The sequence below is a fragment of the Mixophyes fleayi genome, chromosome 1 (genome assembly GCF_038048845.1).
Source record: "Mixophyes fleayi isolate aMixFle1 chromosome 1, aMixFle1.hap1, whole genome shotgun sequence".
In the NCBI taxonomy this organism is placed as follows: domain Eukaryota; kingdom Metazoa; phylum Chordata; class Amphibia; order Anura; family Limnodynastidae; genus Mixophyes; species Mixophyes fleayi.
Window position 1 is genome coordinate 255,220,569 of NC_134402.1, and position 21,046 is coordinate 255,241,614.

The following is a 21,046-nucleotide window of genomic DNA, read 5'->3' on the forward strand; positions in this document are numbered from 1 at the left end:
TTCAAACCCACCGGAAAACTCTCCCCTTGATACATTTAGCCCCAGAACTATATGTTGTTAAAGCTTAATAGTGAGAGCTTTTATAACACAATAAAATTTAGCTGTATGGGAAATATTGATGAAACTAGGTTAATAAGTCCGCTGTATGAGTTTATTGTCGGATCTAGGTGTGGATAAAACAATTTAATTTAAATTACCAGGCACTCTAATAACAGCCAACCTCTGTGGGACTATTTGACTCAAGTAAAACATGGAAAACAGCAATTTGTTAACAAGTGTTAACAAGACTATTAAATACATATTTATGTTCAGGAATGTAACTAAACATTTGTGGGCCCCATAGCAAAATTTGTAAGGGCCTCCATGTAATGCCAAATGTCAAAACCTCACACATACACATGGCAAGGATGGTGTGCCCATCTCAGGTGTAGGGCCAATAGCAGCTGCGCCTATGTTAGTTACACCCTTGTTTATGTTGTATGCAATTATGTATTTAGGGTCTAAAATGTAATGTACACATATAATATATAATTTTCAGTCATAATTTAGACTATAACTTGATTTACTGGTGGACAGATACAGTCTTTGTATACATACACAGATCAATTATGTCAGTGTTGGCTAAGTTCCAGCATACCCTTCCAGCAATAAGCTGCTATATATTGGCAAAGCATGCTTGGACTTGTAGTTTCACAACACTGAATTAGGTGCTACTTATGATTTCTGCATATGATCAAATATATCTAGCTATAATGAAAAATAAAAATATGTACTGAAAGTGATACCTAAAGCATTCTGTCCTGGCTTCTTCATGATGTTCCCAGCCACTGATTGCTTAGTAATATTGAAGTGAATATAATCATCACTTGAGTCCATGTCAGAGGCACATAGCATTGAGCTTTGAATGAGAACAGTTTGACCTTCCAAGAGGTCAATGATGGTATTTGTGATGAGAATAGGAGGGCTGTCATCTTTGGGAAGGATATTAATAGGGAATTTGTGTCGAATGCTGTGGCGCCCATCAAATATTCTGAAAACGACAAAATCTTTGGTTGTGTCACTGTCGTCATGATGATAGCAGACAACTCCAGCTTGTATGTCTTTTAGTGTGAACATGAATCCTTTGCCTCCTGGTTGCAAAACAAAAGAGTGTTTGTTAGAAAAACTTGAAACATTTGTGTTTCAATTACATAATTATAACATTACATAACCAGAAATAGCTATGCTAGTTTTGGTTACCTTCTACACTTATAGCATACTTGCCTACTTTCAGTAAGCGGCGTGACTAATGGGCGGGAGGGGTTGGGGCACCTCAAATCTCGTCATTTTGGCCCCGCCCCCACGAGTAAAATGACGTTTTGTCACGGAGGCGGGGCCAAAATGACGCAATTCTCGGTGAATCGCGTCATTTTAATAAGGGAATTCCGGGATGCGGGAGAAATGCCAGCTCTCGCGGGAGCCCGGGAGACTGACCCGAATTTCGGGAGTCTCCCAGTTGGCAAGTATGACTTATAGGCATATAAGGATAAATGACAGAGCTTCCAGGCACAGATGTAACTGGGATTTTCAGAGTCCCAGAGTGTATTTCCTAATAGAGTACATGGACCCACCTGAACCTTTATTAATGATACATAAGTATAGAGTAAAACTGTGCATGATAAAACAATATATTATTTGTATATGGTAGAAGGTAGCAAAACATGGTTTTGACCTCTCTGGAGCAGGTGATGGTCTCTTACCTTGTATATTAGCAGCTATATGACCCTGTTACCAGTTGTGTGTAACTTATAGAGCTTAAATGGACTGTTTATGTTGTTATTTTATGCACAGTATTTCAAACATGGATTTATTTTCTACTTTATAACTAGTATTTCCGTGCATGTAAATGTTATATTAAAACACAAGGAAACACTGATTTTTGTACAGTAGTATAATATGCTGCATGTATATGGTCTTGTGGTATGAATTACAAGAATGGAGAAGCTGAGAGAAAAGTAGTTTGCTGTACACACTACTTATGGGTTACACATATACAGACTGCTCACTAATGTAAGATCACACATCACTGATTTCAGATTTGCTAATGTCCATTGCCATTTGTCAAAGTTCCATACCAATTTGTATAACTTATTTGTGTAAAAAGCTGAGCCACATAAACTACAAGATTTTCCCTAATCTCTCAATTTTTCAGTTCAACGATTTGTTCCGGGCCTGTGGAAATTCAATTTATTTTGAATATTTAATAGTCAGAGGATTATGGGCTATCAACTTAAATCTGACATCTAGGTGGATTTACAAGTCTGCTATTTAGGGGTTTAGCAAAATTAAATAAGGTGACTTCTAACCTCTCCAGTGATCAAGAGGCTTATAACATATTGCAGTCCTGTGCTTCAACTCAAACAGACAGTGAAAGTGTCATATTCTCAGTGTGGAATTTAGGAGATAATGTGAGATTTAGACGAATCAAATATTTAACATTTTAGAAGAGAAAATACTTTGCCAGACTGGAAGTAGAGCCTGTTTATCATGGACAGAGCAGAAGCAGGTGTGTTTTTAGATCTGGTGTTGCTAGAAGACATATATTTTGTTCATTTGGGTTTGTATCCCCTGAGACAGGCACAAATAATGGACAAAAAAATTAAATAGTAACATAAAGTGACACAATAGGGGAGTTGGGCCATCAAATGCAGGCAGCTAAATGCTCTGTGGCATAATGTCTACCGATAACTGGAATTGTGAAGGAGGGATGCGGAACCATTATTCCACAAAAAAGTCACTCATTATGACTGTGTCTTGTTGGTTAACTATGACTCAGGTATTTAATCGGGGCAATCGCCCCCTCTAGCAGGGACGTTCTTCCTGCGGCTGTACAACACGTGCTGCAGGTCTGTGGTCGGCAGGTCGGCAGACAGAGAATCCTGTCCGGATGCTCCGATTGTGTTTTCAACAGAAGCACAGCAGTCGGCAGCATACTCCAGTGTGCGGCCATAGGGAGTCCATTGATAAAAGTAAAAAAGATGTCAGGGTCAAAATTGCCCACCCTACAAAAAAATTTTTAGATCTGTCCCTGCCATAGTATGATATCTGCATCCCTGGCGGTTCATTTCACTTTGAATGAATGCACACATATGACGATCCTGAAGTATGCTCTTGACACAAAACCCTTGGGTAAGGGAAGTATCTTCCAGTCTGCTGCAGTGAAATGGAGTGCTGCCTTTGTTTGTGGACAGGTTTCCCATTCTCACTAGACCAGAACACGGCTTTCTATGTACTGCTTTGTGGGGGTTCAGAACTCACTCCAAACAGACAGTTTTGGGGTGAAATCAAACTCACTTCACACCATAACAGCATATGTATCACATATGTAGTAAACAAAATTAGCAATAATAGACTCAGCTATCGCATATAACCTAGGAATATACACAAGAGATAAGCTTGTGGTCTTGGCTATTGTCTTTGTCTTGACTGCTCAATACGGCAGTGGTTCTGGCCATGTGCTACCCAGCTTTAAGCGGGCACACGCTGCTCCAAAAGACTGAAGGTTAACACAAATTGTACATGGAAATGCGAAATAACGAAATTCTTCATTGCTCCAAAAGTCCAACGAGAACTATAATTCCCAGCTAGTATTGTATCAGACACCAACCCCTACCTTCTCCGTCTAGCACCGTTTTTTTCTCCACTAGTGTACCTTTGGTACCCTTGGCCTGAGATTTCGTTGCCCCACAATCTCCCTATTGACCTGCTGGGAATGACTTCAAATTGTCTTTGAGGATTAATGTCAATAAACAATTTGAATTAGATAGTGGTAATGAAGAAGGAAGGCTCAGGTACCTCCACTGGATATCTCGCTCATTGAAAATCCCTCTACGTCTTCCTGGGTAGCAGTGACGGATTAAGGGAATGGAGGCCCCTGGGCTAAGGGGGCCTCCATTCCCCCGTGAGGGCCCCCCCACCCATGATCCGAGCTGCCCGCCCGCGGCCCCTCTCTTCCCCCGGCACTTACCTCCTTCTCCAGTGCGCTGTACGCTCTTTACTGAGGAGATCTCGTGAGAGTGAAACTCACGAGATCTCCTCAGTAAGGAGACTACAGCTCGCCGGGGAAGGACCGCAGTGAAAGTGCTCACCAGCACTGATCGCGCCGGGGGCGCCCCCGATCGATCAATACTGCTGCTGAGCACTTTCAAGGGCCCCCTGGATGCCATAGGTCCCTGGGCTGTAGCCCAGTTAGCCCTATGGTTAATCCGGCCCTGCTGGGTAGTCAGACGTTCTGACTCATGGAAGGGTCCCAGGCGGTCTTGACCTTTACTACTGATGCCTGGTACAGCCACAGGGATTTTCCCCACTGCTGCCCTTCACTGATTATGTCTTTCACTTTCAGTTCAATGTTAACCATAATTATAGGTAACTAGGGCAGACCGACATTTATGTGAATGACCTGACCATGTTGAGATGTTATTTGCTTAATTAGTCACATCTGTATGTAAGACCTTTCTTTCAATATGCTTGTGTCTTTCACTCACCCTGGTGTTTCATTTTTTTGGCCAATTACCTCTACATATCTTGTGAGCTACATAATCATTTTGCACCCTGGATATTTTCCTTTTTTGATATTTCATGGACATCTTTGTATGTGTTGTATGTGTTATCTCTGTGTATTGTTTCTATAGGTAATGGACAAGCAGTTGTGATTGATGGCAGTGGGCAATTGAGGTCATCGTAATAGAAAAATGATTGTTTCCTATTACTCAGCTGCTCTGTAAGAGTATGCGTGCTACATCAGCAATGATGGCAGCACGGTGGCTAAGTGGTTAGGACTTCTGCCTCACAGCACTGGAGTCATGAGTTCAATTCCCAACCATGGCCTTATCTGTGTGGAGTTTGTATGTTCTCCCTGTGTTTGCGTGGGTTTCCTTAGGTGCTCCAGTTTCCTCCCACACTCCAAAAACTTACTGGTAGGTTAATTGGCTGCGAACAAAATTGACCCTAGTCTCTCCCTCTCTCTCTCTCTCTCTCTCTCTCTCTGTCTGTGTGTGTTTGTTAGGGAATTTAGACTGTAAGCTCCAATGGGGCAGGGACTGATGTGAATGAGTTCTCTGTACAGCGCTGCGGAATCAGCGGCGCTATATAAATAAATGGTGATGATGATGATGTGATGCTAGAGAGGAAGGACTTCCGTCTCGTCACAGAAGCAGCTGTTCATTCGGAGCTCTGTTCTATTGACAAAACTCTGTAACAGCACTAGAATACAATGTGTCCATGGATATGTGCTTAGGATAACATATTCCCATTGTCATTATCCAAATTGGATGAAATAAAGCGGAGGGGTTTGTGTGCAGAGAGAATAGCAGGACACAAAAAAGGCAGGTACAAATTCAGAGAAATGGAAGACCATTATTAGCAAAGAACTAAAGGCAGAAGTATGTAGGTAAGACTTAGTGATGGCAGAATGTGGACTGGAGAAGGAAATAAAGAAGGAGAGAAGCATAAAGTATGAAAGTTAAAGCAATTGAAGAGATAACATAAACAGAAAGTACACGCTCTGCATACAGACCTAGGGAGAGACAGCCAGGCAGAAAAAGTAAGTGAAAAGAAAGTGGCAGCTGCAGAGCAAGAGAGATTAAAGTAAGAAAGCAGACTAAGCATTGGAAGCTGCAAATACACTCAGTGATGCATCCTGCCAAATAAACCCTCTTAAAGAAAGCACTTATTTTTATTTGCTCATGATTGTTACATGGACTGATAACACCATTTAAAAATTAACAGTTGTGAAGTGTTTAATTTCACTTCAGCTCTCTGAGTTCTTCAATAGAGCACAATTCTTCTTAAAACCAACGTGTAGAAAGTGCCTTACCCACAAGCACCTGTTACACACATATAGCATTTATTCATCTATTATTAATGTCAATGATGTTAATAAATAGTATATATGTAGTATAGTGAATAGTATATATGCAGTACTTATGCACTTGGGTGTTTATGAATATGTATTGAATACATAACATTGAAAACATATGTTTGTTTATAATATTATTGTTTAAATTATTGCTTAAATTTTATTTGTTAAATTTTTGATGGTCATACTAGAATACACTTTATTTTGCAGAGTGTTTTATTAGTATATCTATTTATATGCCATATGAGTATAGGATGTATGAATGTATGTTTTCATGGAAAGTTTTGCAGCAGGGGGGTCACACTCGCAAAGCCACACAGCAAAATTTAATAGTAAGCGAGTGTGGGTGGGGGCTAATTAATGTTGTGTGCTATTATTTTTTTTTGTGGGGTGATGGTTGGGCTTTTTAATTTAAAGGGACCTTTTATTTAATGCTGGGTTGGATTGGTGGCTATTAATTGAATGTGGGGCGAAGAAGAGTTATTTATTAAATGTGAATATTAATTCTTTAATGTTGGGAATGGTTGTGGGAAATAAGTATATTTATTACATGTAAATGCTATTAGTTTATTTCTGGGGCTATTTGGGGGAGGGAAATAGGTTTATTTATTAAATGGGAAAACTATTAATTTAACTATTAATTTAATGTTGGGGCTGGCTGGCGGGAAATAGTTTTATTATCAAATATGAATACTAGTAATTTAATGTTGGGTCTAGTTGCAGGGAGAGAGACAGGTCCGGCGGAACGCAGTAAGTGGGGTAAGCAAGGCGGGGGGCGTCATGTCAGAGAGGCGCTTCCCCCGCCTGTCTTCCCTGTAAGTCACTGGCCCAGCAAAAAAAAAAATCACTGGTTACAGCACTTGGCGCCTTCCTCTGTGCCCCTTGCTGACAGTGTCGGTCGGGCGTGACGTCATCAAGTCTCGACACTTGTCAGTGAGGAGCCGCACAGAGAGGAGCACCTAAGAAAAGAAGACAGAAGATGAAGAAGAGAAGAGAAGGTCATAGAAAGGTAAGTAAAGAACGGAGGTGAGGGAGGAAAGAATGGAGGGGACAGTGTGATAGTGAAGGGGGCACAGTTTGATAATAATGGAGGGCACAGTGTAATAGTGAATGAGGGCACAGTGTGATAGTGAAGGACAGCACAGTGATAGTGAAGGAGGGTACAGTGTGATAGTGAAGGAGGGCACAGTGTGATAATTTAAGGGGCACAGTGGGATAATAAAAGAGGGCACAGTGTGATAATGAAGAGGGGCAGAGTGTGATAGTGAAGGGGGACATCATGTGATAGTGAATAAGGGCACAGTGTGATAGTGAAGGAGGACAGCGTGGTTTAATAAAAGAGGACATGGTGCGATAAAGAAGGAGGCACAGTGTGATAATGAAGGGGTGCAGAGTGTGATAGTGAAGGCGGGCTCAGTTTGATAATGAACGGGGGCAGAGTGTGATAACAAATAGGCACAGTATGATGAAGGAGGCCATTGTGGAATGAAGGGGGCATAGTGTGATGATGAAAGGGCACAGTGTGTTGAAGTGGTGCACAGTGTGATAAAGGGGAAACAATGTGACGAAGAGGCAAAAGTGTGATAAAGGAGGGGGCACAATGTGATGGTGGAAGGGGGACAGTGTGATGATGGAAGAGGACACAGTGTGATGAAGGAGGCACAGTACATTGATGGATACAGTGTGATGATGAAGGGGGATACAGTGTGATGAAGGGGCAAAAGTGTGATGAAGGTGGAGGCACAGTATGATGATGAAGGAGGGTACTGTGCAATGAAGGGGGCATAATGTGATGAAGAAGGGGGCATATTTTTCTCTTCTATATTTCTCACCAAATTAATTTGCCAAAAATTAAAAATTTTATTGCAAAAGAATACATATTCTTCATTTATATTATTCATATAACAATACATGTTCGCTGTTTAACGTATTTATTTGTATTACTATCTTTATTAAAGTTTATTATATGATTTGTATTAAAAGAAGAAAGCATTATTGAATGAAGAAATAGTTTATAATCGAGGAGGGTGCAAATTTATTTTTTGCAGGGGTTGCCAGACATGCTAGTAATGGCCCTTGAAGGAGGCCTAATTATTAAACATAGGTGCTATTGATCCAATGTAGGGACTGTTTTAAGCTTTCTAAATTTCATTTACCTGTCTTTTAATTTTTTTGAATAGAAGGCCCAACATTCCAGAATCCAGACCAGCAGCAATTGACCTAAAGAGATGAGCAACTGCAGGTAGTGATAGTTGCCAACCAGGGACTGCCTGGGCTGTTGGAGCAGTGGAGTCAACTGCCCACCAGGCCAGTCCTATAGTGGGCTATCTTGGGCTGGATCACTGGGATACCTGCATTTTTTTCCTTTAAAATGTTCCTAATAGGTTGCTGAGCCTAGTCTCGCCCCATGGGCAAAAATTTGCCAGCCAGCCCCTGCTGCCAACTGTCCTGAATCTGGTGGGGCTGTCCCAAATTTGAGTGACTGTCCAGCTTAGTAAGGATCTGCAAAAACAGAGGTATGTACCACTTCACACTGCTCTGCTTGTGAAGGGAGAGCTGTGTGCACCTAAAAATAGTGCAAACAGTATTGCCCGTGTTTTTGTTTAGAATGATAGCCATATTGGACCACAGGGGCCCTCCTGTCCTTAATCCAGCACTGCTTCTTTGCATACGCGCACACCTCCATGCATGCACAGAAGAGGGGTGCATGACATAAGGGTTCAGCTGACCTATTTGTTCCTTTACTCCCATGTTCTATAATTGTATTCCAAATAATCTGTTAAAGTATAATACAGTTAATGTTGGAAGGAAAATGTGATCACATTTTAATATTCTAGTCTATGGAAACCATTTGTCACTGACTAAAGTTCTGCCCATTAAAGTAATAATTTCCTTTTAAAATTGCGACACAGAAATAATTTGTGTAACAGATATTGATTGCACAAGAAAAAACATGCAGTTTTACCTCTTAAAGTAATACGTCCATGCTGCAACCCATCCACAATGACCAGGCGAACTGCATTGATATTATCATTATCTACCACTTGAAACTGTTCCCATGTGATTGCTCGAGACTGACCTTCCAAGAGATCAAGACCTATACAGAGCAAATTAATTTTCAGATTAATTCTACATTAAATTACTATCTCACAAATTTCCCATATAGAGATGTGCCACAAGTTGTCACTACTATGTGAGCCTAGGAGACACAGAATTAGAGCACCACTGTTCAACAGACAGCAGGGACAAAGTTAATTGTAAAGAAGCACCTTTTTGTGCTAGATTTTGGCCTTGTACACTTCGGTCACATGATTCATTTTAAACCTGTTATATGATGTAATAATAATAATAATAATAATAATAATAATAATAATAATAATAACAATAATATTATCAAAAAACATTTCATACAAGCAACATGTTTTTCCCATACTTTGCTACGGTCCACCAACCCATTTATCTGATGAAACCAATGAATGAAAAGTATTGCTGATTGGTATGGTACGATCCTAAAGATGTAGACTACACAGTTACATATTTCTGGTGTATTTAGGGTACAATATCACACGTGGTTTTTTTTTGGTTTCTTTTTAAAGTTCATGTTGAAAACATAAAAACTTCATATATGGAATGTTACTAAAATCTTCTCAATTATCTTAGATATTATGTTTATTGTTTTAGCTCACATAAGATATCACCATGTTTAGTATAGACTATTGTAGTATACATCTAGCTACAATGAAATGTCAGGAAGTACACAGCATTGCCAAATGGAATAAAAATAATTCATTAAGGAAAAAAAAGCTACAAGCAGTTACAATTTCATTATGGCTATAACATTTTAATGTTATATTGATGGGGTGGTGCTACCACAAAACTAATAACTGACTTTAATATCAAGTAAATTAAATGTAGAAACTCACCCATATTCCAGGACACACGGGGGGCATTTGTGTCAGCTGTCCTTATAGATATATAAACTGTGATGGGAGAACTCCTTTCAAAAAAGAAATCGTGAACTTCAAACTCCACCTATAAAAGGAGAATTTCTCAGTTTCATTATTGCAAACAATTACATACATAAACTAAGCAAGATAAGCCAACAGCAAAGAAAACTGAATTGTAGAACACTATTTATATGATCCATTAAGCACAAAGAAAGGAAGATGAGCAGGATGGATAGAAAGAAACCGCTATAAGATCATAGTAAAAGAAACAATAGGAGAATGAGGCTCATGTGTACTATACAAGCATGCCATAAATGTAATATGTGTTTAGTGTACACTGGTACAGTGTGATTTTTTTAATTATTAGTCACTATATATAAAACTCCCGTCTAACTCGCTACTCAAGACATATGTGGACAGGGTTGGTCTGGCCCAACAAGGGAACCAGGAAAATTGCCCATGGGCCCAACTGACTAAGGGTCCCACCCCCTACTCAGGGGGTAGACAGAGAGAAGTCTATGGTCCAGACCCACACACTGCTCCCCTACACCCTCCCTGACTGCAGCAGCAAAGCAATGTCATTAGGTCACATCTGCAACACTGTCACTGGGGAGGAGCTTGGTTGAGTGTTAAAGGCAATGTTAGTGCCGTCTTTATCATGTTTGTTCTTCAAAGTCCTTAGATGTTTTTGTTGGGATACGCTGAGATTTTTTGCCACCAACTTTAATATAATAACAGTCAGTGTATTATAATGGTGGCAAAGTAATGACTAAAATGAGCTATTTATCTGAAATGCAGCTGTCTATCTATCTATATATCTTATACTTCCAGAGAGAAAGCCAAGAAAGAGAATACAACTGAATACAGAAAAATGCAGAAAAGTAGAGAGATCATTATTCAGTAACTTTAATATAGCAAATTTACATTTTGATATATCAATTTACCTGGAACCTATTATGGAAGTTACACCCTTGTTTTACTATGTATGATATATAGGTATACTAACTTTAGATGCTTTTTTGTGCTCTTATATGAGTTTACTGTTTATGTAGTTGGAGTTGGTGAAGAAAATCTGCAGGGGGGGTGGGGGTTAGACTGCACAGAATAATAAAGTATTTCTGCTATATGACTTTACATATAAATAATATTTTATGTTCATATAAGGCATGCATTATTATTATTAATAGGACTTGACTTGCTTATAGATATATGCGTCAACAGATGTATTTTGGCCAAATGTATACCACAATTTTTATGACTATAACCCAGACTTTTCTAAAAGGTTTATTATATCTTGGAACATTTTTGTCTTGTATAACTCAATTTTTCAATATATGTAGCCACTTAAATAATGAATATATGCTGTCTGTATGGAAATATGTATGTTTTAATCCATTTTATTTTTTTATGCTAATAAACATTTTTTAATTATATATGTTTCTGCTATATATACACTTTGTTTTATAGATATGTCTATAGATATTTTGAATAAGATTGAGACAGCCAATTTTCTGCCATTGTTATTTTTAAAATATTGACAGTATCTATTAATAGTTAATTAGCACCCAATATAATTTATTTTCATTCTTTAGGTAATGTGATGGAGGAGTGTGAGGAATAGTCATATAACAGTGGGTGGGAGATATTAATTTATTAGTCAGGTGATGCTGGGGTCTATTTAATTTAACATGAGTGGTCATGGTAGTACCTATTAACTCAGGTGGGGTGAATTGACTATTTATTTAATGTCAGTGTGGTGTAGGGGCAAATTATTGAAAGTGATGCTGAGTTTGGGGAGAAGGAAGTCTTGTTAAGTGTGAATACAAATAATTTAAATTCTGAATTGTTTGGGGAAAATGGGTGTATTTATTAAATGTGAGTGCTATTTATATAACATCAGGGCAAGTTGGGGAGGTCTTTTTATTGTGAATGTAATTAATTTAATGGTATGGCTGGCTGTAGGTAGGGAGGCCTATTTATTAAACGCGGGTGCTACTGATTTAATGTTGGGGTTGGTATGAGGGAGGCTTAGAGTGTTCACTCATTGCTAGGCTTTCTATATTTCATGTATCTTTTCCCTTATCCAAACAAGACCCCAACGTTTCAGGATCTGGAAAAGTAGCAACTGGGTTGCATATACCAGCTGCAGATAGTGAAAGCTGGAAAGACAGGTATGAGAAAGCAGGACAATCTGCCAATTGTCCTGATTATGGATGACTGTCCTGCTTAGTCAGGACTTAGCTCCCAACTGTCCTTGAAATGGGAGCAATGTCCTGCTTCATGCTGCTCTGCTCATAAAGTATGAGCTGCGTGCACCTAACAGTGCTGTTCATAGTATTGCCTGTGTATTTAAAATAGATGGGAAGGGTTGGAGAGCAACTGTCTTGCTCTGGCTATAATTGCCAATAGGTGATGGTTATGGCAGTGTATTGTGGAACCCCCTTTAGAAATCAAGCATTTGCCGAAAGAAAGAAGGATCACTGCTCTTTTCCTTTTGCCCCTTTCGGGCTGGCCACATCTCTCTGGCAGCTGGACATGCCACTGTGCAGCTGCAAACACGCTGTTTTATGGGCCCCTACCATTGCATTCCCCCCGTGGGCCCTTCATGCTGTATATTGAATATGTCTGTTTCACTCCTTTCATTAATGATTGTGGTCAAAGTGAAACAACGGTTCATTCTAACATGTTTATTTGCACCAAACTGGTTAAATAGACACTATGTACTTTATTATTAAACCAGATTACATGTTACTGTTACAAATGTTATATTTTTATATGTGTACAAATGTTGTATACTTCTGCTTGTTAACCATAATAGAACTTGTAATAAAAAGTTTATACACAGTAAAAACTGGGACCACAAACTGCAATATTTGCCCTTTGCTTTCTGGTAAGACAGATGTTCCAGTAATAGTACTCTTCAGTAAAGTATATGGAAACTTTTCGATGAAAAATTGAGCTCTATACTATAGCTAGGCTTTAATGATGGCCTCCCATCTATCATGTCTGTTAATGTGTAGAAACTGCTTTATCCAATTTAACAAAAAAATATGTCTATGTAGATAACATTTTGGGATGACTAATCACTTGGAAACCTCACTTTATCCCAACAAGGTTACAGAACTGTGTGTACAGAGCTAAATAAAGAGAATGACACTGACAGATACTCACACAGATGTGTGCATGTTTCCGTCCCAACTAAGCCCTTGTAATCTTAAAAATATTAAAACATATTTCATAAAAAGATATTAGGATTTAACACAATTTCACGAACATTAAATTAACCTAATCCCATTTACAGAGATTATACAACTGTTTATTTACCTCCAAATTTCTTCTTCCAATGTGACTACTGTTTGGTGGCTGATATGCTATGAGCATCTCATTAAGATCTTTCCAAGTGAAGGACGTAATGGGCTTGGTGTGATCATTGAGGTTTGTAATGAATCCTTCACGTGGAGGGTCTGTAATGTTGAAGATAAGTAGAGGTTTGCTCGTTTCACTGTCCTCTGCATCCAGTGCTGCTGTGGTCAGTGGAGTGAGAATGAACTGATCCACTTCTAAAATAAACATTGACATGAATGCGGCTTTGGGGATCTGATTGGGCATCGCATCCCGAATGTGGACTGGAATCCAAGCACGTTCTGACTGAAAAAGTTACAAGTGTATTTCACAATTGTAATATACTTTAGAATGAAAAAGATCAGGCTAATGTAATTAAGAAACAATTCAATTACTATGAACATTTATCCTTTTAAGAGTTTAAACAACTCACTTAATCTCAAAAGCTCCTGCATTCTATATCTAGCTCTACTGCATATTGTGATGCTCTTATTTAATATACATATGTATTACACTTTGAACACTCATTCAGGACAGCTGAGTTGTATAAGTAATTATTATATATAAACAATATTATTTTATAATGCAAGAGCAACTCTAAGGTCTAAGCTAGTTCTGTCCAAGTCCTTCTGTGAAAAGGTCCACATATACTGTATGTTGTAACTATGATCACAAGCCCAATAAGTTATACTGAAGAATCTATGGCTGTTTCTTTGGGCCACAAAAATTCTTTCATATATAAGGTCCAGTCACTTGGCCCTCTTGAATCCATACTGTGAATCACACAAAGGTTGCTATAATACTGTATTATTGACTTGTGGGAAAACAGAATGTTAAACAGCCTGGGCTTGATTCAGAAAGGCACGCATACTGAGTGCAATCTGCATTTAGTATTAAATGCACGTATTTTGATTTGTGGCTTTTTGCACTCCCGAATTCATCAAGGCATGGATCTCAAGATACGTGTGCTGTTGAAATAGGGTGTCTGCTACATAAGACACTGCAGGATATGTTCAATATCTATGTGATTATAAATTCACAAAAGAACTCAAAAGAAAAAAAAATACTGAATTAATATCACCTGTTAATAATATAGGCATTAATGATAAAACATTTTTTTTTTTTAAAAAAAGTTTTTTTTTCCAACCATGAAATACATTTATTAGGATGTTCTCAATGTCTACTAGCATACAATAAATTTATACAGTTGCTCCTGATTACAAATACATGTTATAGCATACATGCGAGACTGTCATCACTACTGATCAGGACTTAGCCCTGTAGCTGAAGCAAGAGATATGGCAGAAAATCAAGCAATTTTGAGATGGCCAGAGCTGGATTTGAACGTGGCTGTGTGCGCTTGAGTTTGGCACAGTGACTATGGAAAAACGCCCCTTCCCCGTCCTATTCACTCCCCAAAATTGTAGGTCGTAGTAAGTGTCCTTTGCATTCAAAGACGGAGCTGCGTTCACGCCCATATGTCTCAAATCTGGTCATGCGCAGAGTGAGTTTGCATAAGATACGCTCAAAAATGGCAGATACGTGCTTTGATGGATCTGGTAGCCTGTGTGTGCATACATATATACACACACATATTTATATATATATATATATATATATATATATATATATATATATCTACTATATAAAAGTGATGGAGAAAAATGATGAGGTGGTGACATGTGGACAAAACCACGTTAAAAAAGGGCGCTTGCGTCGGGAAGTAACGCTCTTCCCCTGAGGAGGCCTGGGCTAGGCCCAAATGTATGACAAGAACCTTTTTAACACCTTAAGTAGCTTGATTTGACTATAATGCATGAGTATTAACTTGTATATATATATATATATATATATATATATATACATATATATATATATATATATATATATATATATATATATATATATTAGAGATGATCGCACTGGGATTTCTGAAATCCGAGCCCACCCGAACGTTGCCGATCCGAGTCGGATCCGAGACAGATCCGGGTATTGGCGCCAAATTCAAATCTGAAACTGAGGCTCTGACTCATAATCCCGTTGTCGGATCTCGCGATACTCGGATCCTATAAATTCCCCGCTAGTCGCCGCCATCTTCACTCGGGCATTGATCAGGGTAGAGGGAGGGTGTGTTAGGTGGTCCTCTGTCCTGCTATATCTCGTGCTGTTCAGTTCTGTTCAGTTCAGTGCTGTGCTGTGCTGTGCTGTGCTCAGTCCAGTGGTGCTGTGTCCTGTGCTCTGTCCTGCTGAGTTCAGTAGTGCTGCTGGGTCCTGTGCTGTGTCCTGTTCAGTCCAGTGGTGCTGTGTCCTGTGCTCTGTGCTTCTAAGGGCATAGTTATTTCCCCAATATTCCCAAGTGTTTAAAAAAATAAAAAAAAGTTATTTAAAAAAATACAAAAAACTAATTTAATTTTCTTTTAATTACAACAAAATTTGCACAACCAATCCAGCAGTATAAGCCCATTGGTACTGCAATATTACCAAGTTCACACATTCAGCAGTAAAAGTCCAGTGGTACTGCAATATTACAAAGTTCACACATTCTGCAGTATCAGTCCAGTGGTGCTGTGTCCTGTGCTCTGTGCTTCTAAGGGCATAGTTATTTCCCCATTATTCCCAAGTTTTTAAAAAATAAAAAAAAAGTAGTAAAAAAAATTAAAATAAAAAAATTAAAAAAAATAATAATTATAACCAAATTTGCAAAACCAATCCAGCAGTATAAGTCCATTGGTACTGCAATATTACCAAGTTCACACATTCTGCGGTATCTTGTGCTACATATAATGGAGACCAAAAATTTGGAGGATAAAGTAGGGAAAGATCAAGACCCACTTCCTCTTAATGCTGAAGCTGCTGCCACTAGTCATGACATAGACGATGAAATGCCCTTAACGTCGTCTTCCAAGCCCGATGCCCAATCTCGTAGTACCGGGCATGTAAAATCCAAAAAGCCCAAGTTAAGAAAAAGTAGCAAAAAGAGAAACTTAAAATCATCTGAGGAGAAACGTAAAGTTGCCAATATGCCATTTACGACACGGAGTGGCAAGGAACGGCTTAGGCCCTGGCCAGTGTTCATGACTAGTGGTTCAGCTTCACCCACGGATCTTAGCCCTCCTCCTCCTCCCCCCCGCTACAAAAAATTGAAGAGAGTTATGCTGTCAGCAACAAAACAGCAAACAACTCTGCCTTCTAAAGAGAAATTATCACAAATCCCCAAGGCGAGTCCAAGGGTGTTGGTGGTTGTCAAGCCTGACCTTCTCATCACTGTACGGGAAGAGGTGGCTCGGGAGGAGCCTATTGATGATGTAGCTGGCGCTGTGGAGGAACTTGATAATGAGGATGGTGATGTGGTTATTGTAAATGAGGCACCAGGGGGGGAAACAGCTGATGTCCATGGGATGAAAAAGCCCATCGTCATGCCTGGTCAGAAGACCAAAAAATGCACCTCTTCGGTCTGGAGTTATTTTTATCCAAATCCAGACAACCAATGTATGGCCATATGTAGCTTATGTAAAGCTCAAATAAGCAGGGGTAAGGATCTTACCCACCTAGGAACATCCTCCCTTATATGTCACCTGAATAACCTTCATAGTTCAGTGGTCAGTTCAGGAACTGGGGCTAGGACCCTTATCGGTACATGGACACCTAAATCCCGTGGTCCAGTTGGATACACACCAGCAACACCCTCCTCGTCAACTTCCTCCACAATCTCCATCAGATTCAGTCCTGCAGCCCAAGTCAGCAGCCAGACTGGGTCCTCCTCAATACGGGATTCATCCGAGGAATTCTGCAGCGGTACGCCTAATACTGCCACTGCTGCAGTTGCTGCTGTTAGTCGGTCATCTTCCCAGAGGGGAAGTCGTAAGACCGCTAAGTCTTTCACAAAACAATTGACCATCCAACAGTCGTTTGCCATGACCACAAAATACGATAGTAGTCACCCTATTGCAAAGCGTATAACTGCGGCTGTAACTGCAATGTTGGTGTTAGACGTGCGCCTGGTGTCTGCCATCAGTGGAGTGGGATTTAGAGGGTTGATGGAGGTATTGTGTCCCCGGTACCAAATCCCGTCGAGATTCCACTTCACTAGGCAGGCGATACCAAAAATGTACAGAGAAGTACGATCAAGTGTCCTCAGTGCTCTAAAAAATGCGGTTGTACCCACTGTCCACTTAACCACGGACATGTGGACAAGTGGTTCTGGGCAAACGAAGGACTATATGACTGTGACAGCCCACTGGGTAGATGCATCCCCTTCCGCAGCAACAGCAACAGCTGCATCAGAAGCAGCATCTACAAAATGGCTGCTCGTGCAAAGGCAGGCAACATTGTGTATTACAATGCTGACAACATATTAGAGAAACTGAGGGAAATTATCTCCAAGTGGCTTACCCCACTTAGACTCTCATGGGGATTTGTGGTGTCAGACAATGCCAGTAACATTGTGCGGGCATTAAATATGTGCAATTTCCAGCACGTCCCATGTTTTGCCCACACCATTAATTTGGTGGTGCAGCATTACCTCAAGAGTGACAGGGGTGTGCAGGAGATGCTTGCGGTGGCGCGCAAAATTGCTGGACACTTTCGGCATTCAGCCAGTGCCTACCGCAGACTAGAGGCACATCAAAAAAGCATGAACCTGCCCTGCCATCACCTCAAACAAGAGGTTGTGACGCGCTGGAACTCCACCCTCTATATGCTGCAGAGGATGGAGGAGCAGCAAAAGGCCATTCAGGCCTACACAGCCACCTACGACATAGGCAAAGGAGTGGGGATGCGCCTCAGTCAAGCGCAGTGGAGACTGATTTCCATGTTGTGCAAGGTTCTTTGAACTTGCCACACGAGAAGTCAGTTCCGACACTGCCAGCTTGAGTCAGGTCATTCCCCTGATCAGGCTGTTGCAGAAGCAGCTGGAGAAAGTGAGGGAGGAGCTGGTAAGCCATTGCGATTACACCAAGCATGTAGCTCTTGTGGATGTAGCCCTTCGTACGCTTTGCCAGGATCCGAGGGTGGTCACTCTTTTAAAGTCAGAGGAATACATTCTGGCCACCGTGCTTGATCCTCGGTTTAAAGCGTATGTTGTGTCTCTGTTTCCGGCGGACACAAGTCTTCAGCGGTGCAAAGACCTGCTGGTCAGGAGATTGTCCTCTGAAGAGGACCGTGACATGCCAACAGCTCCACCCTCATTTTCTTCCACATCTATAGCTGCGAGGAAAAAGCTCAGTTTTCCTAAAAGAGGCGCTGGCGGGGATGCTGATAACATCTGGTTCGGATTGAAGGACCTGCCAACCATTGCAGACATGTCTACTCTCACTGCATTGGATGCTGTCACAATAGAAAAAATTGTGGATGATTACTTTGCTGACACCATTCAAGTAGACATGTCAGACAGTCCATATTGTTACTGGCAGGAAAAAAAGGCAGTTTGGAAGCCCCTGTACAAACTGGCTCTATTTTACCTGAGTTGTCCCCCCTCCAGTGTGTACTCGGAAAGAGTTTTTAGTGCAGCGGGGAACCTGGTCAGTGAGCGGCGAAGGAGGTTGCTTCCTCATAACATTGAAAAAATAATGTTTATAAAAATGAATAATCAATTCCTCAATGAAGTACAGCACTGCCCTCCAGATAGTACAGAGGGACCTGTGGTTGTGGAGTCCAGCGGGGACGAATTGATAATGTGTGATGAGGAGGAAGTACACACTGTAGGGGGAGAGGAATCAGAGGTTGAGGATGAGGACGACATCTTGCCTCAGTAGAGCCTGTTTAGTCTGTACAGGGAGAGAGGAATAGCTTTTTTGGTGTGGGGGCCCAAACAAACCAATCATTTCAACCAAAGTTGTTTGGTAGGCCCTGTCGCTGAAATGATTGGTTTGTTAAAGTGTGCATGTCCTATTTCAACAACATAAGGGTGGGTGTGATGGCCCAAGGACAATTCCATCTTGGAACTTTTTTTTTTGCATTATATGACCAATCAACAGTCGTTTGCCATGTTCAAAAAGTAAAACCAAATTTAAACAAATTCAAGAAATTAAACCAAAAGTAAAATGCCCTGTCATAATTTAAAACAAGAGGTATTGACGTGCTCTAAAACTACTGTATTGTTGTTTATATTTTATAAACACTACACTTGAAAGCTTGAGTCTTTCAATGAAAAAGTAACTCTCCATTGCACGAATATTTGCAACAGGGACAATTTTAGGGTTAAGAAAGTCAACTAATAACACTTCGACACTGTCTGTCTTTATAAACACTACACTTGGAAGTTGGAGGAGGTATTGTGGCCCTGGTACCAAATTTACTACCGGGGCCACTCCACTGTGCAGTCCATATTTAGGTGTATCAGATATTAAACAACGGTGACAGTTGATGCCCAATTTTTTAATTATATTGTTGGCGCTGTAAAAAATTGTGTTCCGGGCACACCACACTACGCAGTCCATACCCTTTTTTGGTGGAATTCTGACCCGTGGAGGGTTTTTTAATTATATTGTGGCCTCGGTACCAAATTGTGCACCGGGGCCACCACACTACGCAGTCAAGAAAGATAGATGCGTATCATAGATAAAGTACATTCAGTGTTGTGGGGCAAATTGAAAAATATTCAAAATGCACTGACATTATCAAAAACAACATGTATATGATGGAGAGGATGGAGGAGCAGCCGTATGTGCAGTGTAATGCAGACCTGTTGAAGGTTTTTTATATATTTTATTGTGGTGGCCAGTGGCCAGTCCTCTACGCAGTCCAGATACTATTTTTGGGTGTAATTCAGACCTGTTGAAGGTTTTCTATATATTATATTGTGGTGGCCAGTGGCCAGTCCTCTACGCAGTCCAGATACTATTTTTGGGTGTAATTCAGACCTGTTGAAGGTTTTCTATATATTTTTTATTGTGGTGCCCAGTGCCCACTACTCTACGCAGTCCAGATACTATTTTTGGGTGTAATTCAGACCTGTTGAAGGTTTTCTATATATTATATTGTGGTGGCCAGTGGCCAGTCCTCTACGCAGTCCAGATACTATTTTTGGGTGTAATGCAGACCTGTTGAAGGTTTTCTATATATTTTTTATTGTGGTGCCCAGTGCCCACTACTCTACGCAGTCCAGATACTATTTTTGGGTGTAATGCAGACCTGTTGAAGGTTTTCTATATATTATATTGTGGTGGCCAGTGGCCAGTCCTCTACGCAGTCCAGATACTATTTTTGGGTGTAATTCAGACCAGTTGATGGGTTTTTAATTATATTGTGGGGAACACTCCTCTACGCAGTCCAGAAAGATACCTCATTGCAACGTTTTGTACTAAAAAATAGATAAAATTGTGAGGTGTTAGGTGTTCAGAATAGCCTTTAAATTAGTGGAAATTATTGTTATTGAATGTTATTGAGGTTAATAATAGCGTAGGAGTAAAAATAAGCCCAAAAACTTGATTTTTACACTTTTTAGTTTTTTTTTAAAAAAAATCCGAATTCAAAACCTTAAATCCGAACCAAAACCTTTCGGCGGGTGTTTTGCAAAACAAATCCGAACCCAAAACATCAAGAAAATCCGGATCCAAAACACAAAACACGAGACCTCAAAAGTCGCCGGTGCACATCCCTAATATATATGTATGTATATATATATATATGTGTGTGTGTGCAGTGCATTTTTTGCAAGAAAAAAGGTGCCGGAACTCACATCAAGTCAATCACTATACACACACCCACACACGTCAGTTGTGTAACAAAACATAACATGCATGCATCGGACTCCACACGCAAGTAGCCCGCATGCATCGGTTTAATGATTTTGCGCCGACCTGCTACACTCAACAGGGCGATGCAAGTCCACGTGGACCAAACGTCATGTGTTCAAAAGTTG

General features: G+C 40.2%; 1 protein-coding gene across 6 annotated transcripts in view; it reads right to left on the minus strand.

Moving 5' to 3' along the window:
• The window catches only part of FREM1 (FRAS1 related extracellular matrix 1), a 189,892-nt gene that overhangs the window by 121,603 nt on the left and 47,243 nt on the right, over positions 1–21,046 (minus strand). For all 6 annotated transcript variants that reach the window (XM_075209793.1, XM_075209801.1, XM_075209811.1 and 3 more), the window contains exons 6-9: positions 13,168–13,491; positions 9,820–9,928; positions 8,862–8,993; positions 786–1,130 (exon numbers count right to left, since the gene is read on the minus strand). In XM_075209793.1, the coding sequence (XP_075065894.1) occupies positions 786–1,130; positions 8,862–8,993; positions 9,820–9,928; positions 13,168–13,491 (910 nt within the window). The remainder of the gene's footprint in view (positions 1–785; positions 1,131–8,861; positions 8,994–9,819; positions 9,929–13,167; positions 13,492–21,046) is intronic.